This window comes from Brachypodium distachyon, chromosome 1 (assembly GCF_000005505.3).
Source record: "Brachypodium distachyon strain Bd21 chromosome 1, Brachypodium_distachyon_v3.0, whole genome shotgun sequence".
Classification (NCBI taxonomy): Eukaryota; Viridiplantae; Streptophyta; class Magnoliopsida; order Poales; family Poaceae; genus Brachypodium; species Brachypodium distachyon.
In genome coordinates, this window is record NC_016131.3 from 48,638,490 (window position 1) to 48,646,543 (window position 8,054).

An 8,054-nucleotide genomic window follows, 5' to 3' on the forward strand; every position below is an offset into this window, starting at 1 on the left:
GTCCATGTAGATGGATCGGTTCGTTGTTTTCGCTGCATGCACCGCCCCGCATCCATGCTCTCAAAAGGTGAAGTTTGGTTCGGCTAAAGTAGCACATTGGAGAAGGCCTGAGAGCATGATTAATAAACACCCATATAATAGGCTGGCTAATTAGCTTAGCTATTCGCTCATCTCTATTAAATCTGCATGTAAAATGTCCAGGTATTAGATTGGCTAGCTCATCCTAGCGCCCGCTTCAGGCTGCAAGCAGGCTATCCGCTTCGTGTGTTGCGCTATCGCTGGGCGTTTCACAAGTCACCCGCTTCCTCCCTTCTCACCTCGTTCTCTGGAATTTTTCTCACGTGTACCACGTTATAGCCTGCTGAGTGGGATTATTGTACATGCTCCAAGAGTGATTATCCTCCTGAAATTCGAAATTCCTGTGGTCAAGACGGTTAAGTCCGGCCTCAGTCTCAGTGCCTCACCATATGGGCTATCCCACCGCCACCACGGAGCAGCACGGGATCCACGTGTCACTCCTGCGTGGCCTCCCCAGAAAAGGCACCGGGATCTAGGCACAAATCCGGCTCGACGCGGAAAAAAAAAAGTTTTCTTATGTGGCCACGGACGACGGCGAGGCCATTTTGGCAACGTACACTAGACGCATAATCAAAGCTGCTTAAAAAAACGCTGAAGCTACGCTAAAAGAAATAAAAATGGAAACAAAGATAAAGCTCCCCAGAAGTTAAACACACAAGTCGGCAGGCAGGTCCCGACGCGCGCCCACCGCCGCTCTCTTCTCCTCGCCTCGCCGCAGCGGCGGCTGGCTTCCTCCTCCCTCTTCTCTTCCTTGCGCCGCCCGCCTATATATACACGCCCAGCCGCTTCACCTCGCGCCCCTCCCCTCGCCCGTGCTGCCACCACCCTCGTCTCATCCCCTCTCTCTGTGTGCACGGTTCCTCCCCCCACCCGCCCACGTGAACCCGCTCCGATCCGATCCGCCCACGTTCGGCAGGTAATGGCGCCGCCCACCCGCCCCATGATCCCTCTCTCTGCTGCCTCTTCCCTCCGATGTTTATTTCTGGTTTTTTGGGTGATTAGCGTCGGTAGAGAGCGGCGGAATTCTGTTTCGGGGGGAGGAGAGCTGCCCGCGCCTGGAATCCGGGTGAGGTGAGAGTGGCTCGCGATAGCGTGTTCCACTGTTCCTGAGCGCTTACTAGATTGGTAAAACCTGATTGTGCTATTGGGGGGTTTCGGGTTCGTCCCGCTTTTCGTGAAAGCTGATTGTTTGGAGAGCTCGTGGGTGGGAGTGGGACGGATTTAGTTCGCTTGCTAGTAGTGACTGAATGATTGGTCGCGGAGCCCAGGAACGGATAAAACTCTGTTGCGAGTAGTGGTCTGTTTCTCTTTTGCTAGAACCCCTTGAATTTGTTTTATCCCCTTCTGCTACGCTAGAATTACTTGGCTCATGGAGAATTTCCAGATTTCTTGGTTCACATACAGTTGAGGGACACACCGCACACAGGGCTAGCTAGTTGCCTTTTTCTGTGCACCGAGCGCCGTCTTGATTCCAGCTCCGGTGCCAGAATCGATTGGGTTTTAGTTAAACCTTGCTGTTGGATTCGTGAGGCGTTTTACTGATTGTGCTACTAATTAATGCTCTCCCGCAGTTAAAGTTGTGCGATGGGTGGGCAGAGTGGGCCTGCAACTACGTGCATTTCTGTAGCTTGGACCCAGCTTAGGTCCTGTCAAAACTGTGAAGACACTTTAATAACATTCTCCAAGCAGCTCTCAATAATTGTAGCCAATTGGTCGCACAGTGTTTTCGAATGATATTTTTTATAATTGGCTATGGCTATAATGTGTGTATTGAAATGATATAATAACATTAGGCTGATCAACTAAAAGATTGACTGAAAGAGACATGATCGATGTAAAAGTAGACGCTTGTGCCTACTTGTCTTTATAGTGACTTCTATCCTTCTGGGACTGTGACATACCCCGTATATTGGTAATCCATTTGTGATCAATCATTTATGTTAGTTCTGTGGAAAATGACTGAAGAATTAAGTTCTGACTGTAACTCCCTGTCGGTTGTCTTGCTCAATGGCAAAAGCTGAGTGACTGCACGGCCATGTCTACCGAGTGCAGTAGACCATGCTCACAAGATCATACCGACAGAGTAGCCAACTTGTAATTTAACCTTATTCGAGTTACTAACCTGAGTTTTTCAGGGGTGTATACACTTGGGAGCTTAGGCTGTACATTTCTGTATCACCTTACTAAGTTTGTTGTTTGTTCCACTATGTCCACGGCCTTTCTGAGTTTTCCAAGACCATCTCCTAACTGATATGTCTGCACCATATGATTGCATAAGGCACTATGATATGCCAAGCAGATCTGTGCATTAGCAACTTCTTGCATTTTGTTACACTTGCATGATTGCATCTCAGTAGTTACATTAAAATAGTGTATTTACAGTTCTGTTACTGAAGCGTCTTTATATTTCTTGACAGATAAACATATCCAAGTCAAGATGGTTAGGTTCGGGAAAAAGTTGATGGCCGATCAAGTTCCAGAGTGGAGAGGGTATGATTCAGGGTTCCTTTTTCCACTTTTTACTGATATATATACGATGAGTTCTCTAATGTTCTTCCATATAGCAGCTTACCTCAACTGCTTCTGAGGAAACGTATCCAGATTTCTTATCACGTTTACCAAACAAGCAAATATTGAAACATTGAAATCGTTGAACTTTTGTTTGTCTTTAATCACATAGCATGGTCACCACTATGATACAACACAGCGTTGAGCCATGCCCATCTGTTTGGTGTAAAAGATCACACATTTATGTTCTTGGTTGCCATATTTTTGTTGTTGTTTTTCAATGCTTATGTTAAAGTTTTCAGGTACTACATAAACTACAAGCTGATGAAGAAGAGAGTAAAACAATACGGGCAGCAGCTCCAACAGGGCGAGAAAGATCGTCGCCGGGTTCTCAAGGATTTCTCGAAGATGCTTGATGATCAGGTAATACTAAGAAACGTACCTTTGCAAATTCATTAGTCCATTCTGGAAATGGTATTTCTCTTTGTTATTCATGTGCTTGCACGTTCGATTTATTAGTCCATGATAATTCACCTGGTATCTTCCTTTAACTAGTATTAATTAAAGACATCTTGCTTCCCTCTGAAATTCACTCCTAATGCTGAATCCTAATTAAGCCACATCACCATTAGAATAGCCATTGGAAGTCAAGATATTAACCCTTAAGAGCTAAAATATTTTCATTGATTAGACATTGTTTAGTTGAAAGGATGTAACTGAACCGTTTCCAATGTTTCATTGAAAAACATCCTTACACCATAGTGGCTTAGTAACCAGTGAAAGTTATCATCATAAAAAAAACAAAGCAAAGCATGGATGACAATACTAGTTTCATATAATTGTCTCCCTGAAATCTTCATTTCAATGAACTGATGGTTTATTTTCTACTGGTTAAGATTGAGAAGATTGTCCTATTTCTGCTGGAGCAACAAGGAATGCTGGCAAGCAGGATAGAGAAGCTAGGAAAGGAAAGGGCAATACTAGCAGAACAGCCAGATATATCTGGTATTACTGGGTTGCGAGAAGCTTATAGAGAAGTTGGTCTGGACCTTATCAAACTTCTCAAATTTGTTGATCTAAATGCAACTGGCATTAGGAAAATTTTGAAGAAGTTTGATAAGCGCTTCAGTTACAGATTTACTGATTACTATGTGTCAAGCAGATCAAATCACCCATACTCTCAGCTACAGCAGGTCTTCAAGCATGTGGTAATGTACTTACTCCAGATTTAAGTATCATAAGATTATTTTATTGTACACTTCTTGTTATACTCTATTTGCATATGAATATGTGATCTTACTTTCCCAATTCCTTTTAGGCATATCCCATGGGAATTACATCAGGGCAATTATTTATGACTACATTAGTGTTACTTACCTTTTGTTGTTATATGCAACCAGGGTGTTGGAGCTGTTGTAGGTGCCCTGTCACGCAACCTTGCGGACCTTCAAGAGCGTCAAGGAAGTTATTTGTCTATTTATGACCAGCCATCTTCTGCTCTTAAGGTTTGTTATTCTCTTTGCTGCTCTCGTGATACCAAAATTGAGAATATCCAGTCGAGTTCTCGCTACCCTTAAAGACTGTCTCTGATTGAGCTATCCTTGATCCACTGCAGGACCCAATCATTGATATGATAAATTCATCGGTGGATAAGCTAACACGCTCAACTAATTTTCTACGGTTTTTGGGACAACATGCCCTAATTGCACATGAGGAGTCTCCTAGTACTGCAGGAGAGGAAGAAATAGAAGATCAGAAATATCATTTCGTGTCCCTTATGTTGAATTTGGTGAACACATTCCTTTACATGGTGAACACATACATCATTGTGCCAACTGCAGATGACTATTCAGTGAGCCTTGGGGCTGCTTCTACTGTTTGTGGTGTTGTTATTGGCTCAATGGCTGTTGCACAGATATTTTCCTCAGTTTACTTCAGTGCATGGTCCAACAAGTCATATTTTCAACCACTTATTTTCAGCAGTATTGTTCTTTTCCTGGGTAATGTGTGCTATGCAATGGCTTACGATATGAAATCCCTGACAGTCCTAATCGTTGGCCGCCTACTCTGTGGGTAAGTACCTATACATCAATACATACATAGAGAGGCATTGTCTGCGATACACCTACTGCTACTTAGCAATTGTTTGCTTCAGCTGTATGTTCTATCAAACTTATCCATTGTAATCTTGGTTCCATCCATAGAAGGAAAATAAGTTCTTTAGTGGCAAGTGTCTCTTACTTTTGAAAAATTGTTGATAAGGAACAGTAACATGCAATTGCAAAGATGGCATATCATTTCTATATGTAGGAGATACATGAAGGGTTGAACATTCATATACCATGATATCATTATGCACATAAGAGATACATGCTGTTTGTGGGATGGAATTTCAGTACTTACATGATTTCCTGTGACCTTTCGGTATTTTGACACTAGGAAAATCCTGTACAGAATTTTTGCATGCTAGTGAACTATCTTTTGAGAGCTCTTTTCTGTACGAAATTTCGCATGCTAGTGGACTATCTTTTGACCGCTCTGTTCTGTGTCATGTTTTAATGAATGTAATTGTTGTGATGCAGGCTGGGCTCTGCAAGAGCTGTAAATCGCCGGTATATTAGTGATTGTGTCCCGGCAAGGATACGTATGCAAGCTTCAGCAGGATTCGTAAGTGCAAGTGCACTTGGGATGGCTTGTGGGCCAGCGCTGGCTGGTTTACTTCAGTGGCGATTTAAGATCTACATGGTTACATTCAATCAGTCAACTCTGCCTGGTTGGTTGATGGCAGTTGCATGGCTACTGTACTTAGTTTGGCTATCGATCTCGTTCAAGGAACCAAATCGTGCCGAGGTCAATGATACCCCACAACATCCTCCTTCGGGTAAGTCCAAAATCTAGCGTGTTGTTGCGTTCATTGCCACTTGGATCGTGCATCATTATAAAGAAAATTTTCTGATCCACATTCATGATTTAATGGATGGTCATCATAATGACAGGACAAAGGACGGATATAGATCGAGTAGAAAATGGACTGGCACAGCCATTGCTCAGAGATTCTGAAAGCAAACAAAATGAAGATGACGATGAAGAAGAAGGCGATGATAGTGAAGAATCTACTAAAGATTCTCGCACACCTGCAACTTCGATAGGTTCAGCATACAGATTGCTTACTCCATCAGTCAAGGTATAAAGCTAAATTATTCAGTGGTTGTTTGATTTGCTTCTGAATCTTCTTTTTTCATTCAATATGTTTGGCGAGGTATTGGAATAGGGTTCCATACTTTGTTCAGTTTCTGCGGTGTGTCTTCACTTTTTAAGTTGATCTTCAGGTAGGTTTCTACCTGTTATTTTTTCAAACTAATAGAGGAAATGCAGCATCACTTCCTGGTCTAGAAGATTGTAGCAGGTGGTTTTGATTAGTCCAAGCTGCCTGTGCTATTTTCAGAAATACAATGCAAGCTTTAAGCTGGAGAAGTTTGAATGTTTTCCAATTACTTTTTAGGCCAATTCTACCTAATCCAGGCAAAGCCTGCGATAATTAGTTCTTTCACTGCTGAATATGTTGACCTATTGTACTTTGCTCATATAGGTCCAATTGTTGATATACTTCATGCTCAAATACGCGATGGAGATTTTACTTTCTGAATCAAGTGTTATTACCAATCACTATTTCAAGTGGAATACAAGTGCAGTCGCAATATTTCTGGCGATTCTGGGCTTGACAGTACTTCCTATTAATGCTGTTGTTGGGACATACATCAGCAACATGTTTGAGGACAGGTTTGTGAATGTCATGCGTCTGGACTCTTCTCATTTTTATGTTACCATGAGCCCATAAGCATCATGGTTTTCTGCCGCTATGCCAACAAATTTTAGACCTCCTTTACCAAGGTGATTAATGTTTAATTTGACAGGCAACTCTTGATGGCTTCTCAAATCACGCTGCTAGTAGGCATTATTTTCAGCTTCAAAGTTACGGGTACATACTCTGTCATCCAGTATGTCCTCTCAGCGCTCATTACATTTGTTTCTGCTGAAGTTCTTGAAGGTAACAAATCCATGTAACATTCTATTCAAAATTTCTGTGATATATATATATCTCACCCAGAGGAATGTCTAAAATTCTTGCTGCCAAATGCAGGAGTCAACCTCTCCCTTCTGTCGAGCGTGATGTCCTCGCGCCTCTCCCGCGGCACATACAATGGCGGGCTCCTCTCGACAGAGGCCGGGACACTGGCACGAGTGGTTGCTGACGGCACCATCACCGCGGCAGGGTACCTTGGTATCGGGAGCCTTCTGAACGTCACCCTGCTGCCCTCCCTTGTGATCTGCGTCGCGTCGATAGCGTGCACCTTCTTGACCTACAACTCGCTCTTCTGATAGCAAGGATCGATCGGTCATCATTGTATCTGCCGTCACCATCCTTGTCAGTTTGGGAAGCTAGCTAGCTGCTGACTCCGATTGCGTGATTGCTCAAAGGGACAGTCGTATATGCTGGTCGATCCGGTGATCAGTGCAATCATCATATGTACCTGAAGCAAGGCTCTGCAAATCGCGTTGCAAAATTTTGATCGGTTTCGGTCTGTGTTAATGAAATTGAATAGCATCCATCTTCATTAGCTGATCAGTGCATTCCGTTAACGCGGAGACGGTAGCTCGGGAGCGATCTCGCCCCACCTTCCTGTCCACTAGTTTGCCCCCTTCCTCTTCTTTTTCTCTCTCTTAGTTAATTAGAGAAAGTTGTTAACAAGCAAAAGTATTATTTGTGTGATATCTTTTTTTAATCCTTTTGTGTCAGTCCTCTCTCTTTTTTGGATGTGACCTCCGGCAACTTTTTGAATTTTTCTTTGATTCTCTCTTCTCTCTTGTTTCCTTGCTGAAATTTAGAAAGTGCTCGCGCATGTATGTACCTATGGGTGCTAACAAGAATACATGATGGTACTCAAATCACAATATGAACATCTACCCAAAACAAAAACGAGTACCTCTTCAATACTTAGTTGTGTGTGATGGTACTCAAAGAACAGTACATACATCAACTCATAATTGTACGTCATGTATCAAGAAAAAAACGCAAGCATTCATGGAAATTATTACACCATCATGTACCCATGGTACATCATAAATACACCAAGGTACATCAAAGATACACCAAGTATCAGGAAGAAAAAATAAGCAGAAACATTCATCAAAACTTAATTCCTTCTCGTGTAACCATTCATCAAAATTATTACATCGCCATGTACCTATGGTACGTGATGGTACATCACATGTACCTTAATAATTTTTAGGTACCTCGTCATGTCTTGATAAAATGACAGCACAAAAATTTATAAAAAAATAGTTTCTCGTCATGTACCCATGGTACATCACCTGTACCTTGTCGTATACACATTCATCAAAATTAGTATCTCGTCATATACCCAAGGTACATGAGTCTCGTGTACATATTCATCAAAATTTCAAAT

General features: G+C 42.4%; 1 protein-coding gene across 1 annotated transcript; it reads left to right on the plus strand.

The window, feature by feature from the left end:
• The first annotated feature begins 718 nt into the window (after positions 1–718).
• LOC100826685 (SPX domain-containing membrane protein Os06g0129400) lies at positions 719–7,383 on the plus strand. Its single transcript, XM_010229752.3, has 11 exons — positions 719–994; positions 2,496–2,568; positions 2,889–3,009; positions 3,483–3,794; positions 3,987–4,091; positions 4,202–4,659; positions 5,169–5,467; positions 5,583–5,770; positions 6,176–6,366; positions 6,501–6,634; positions 6,728–7,383. The coding sequence occupies exons 2-11, from the start codon at positions 2,516–2,518 to the stop codon at positions 6,964–6,966; spliced, it is 2,100 nt and encodes a 699-aa protein (XP_010228054.1). The 5' UTR covers positions 719–994; positions 2,496–2,515; the 3' UTR covers positions 6,967–7,383.
• The last annotated feature ends 671 nt before the right edge of the window (positions 7,384–8,054 follow it).

What these genes read in the sequence shown, in the direction of transcription:
- LOC100826685 (XM_010229752.3), top strand. Translation starts at nt 2,516, where the DNA reads ATGGTTAGGTTCGGGAAAAAGTTGATGGCCGATCAAGTTCCAGAGTGG. An exon ending in AGCAGGTCTTCAAGCATGTG is followed by an intron (nt 3,795 to 3,986) that starts GTAATGTACTTA and finishes ATATGCAACCAG; the next exon opens with GGTGTTGGAGCTGTTGTAGG. An exon ending in TGCTTACTCCATCAGTCAAG is followed by an intron (nt 5,771 to 6,175) that starts GTATAAAGCTAA and finishes TTGCTCATATAG; the next exon opens with GTCCAATTGTTGATATACTT.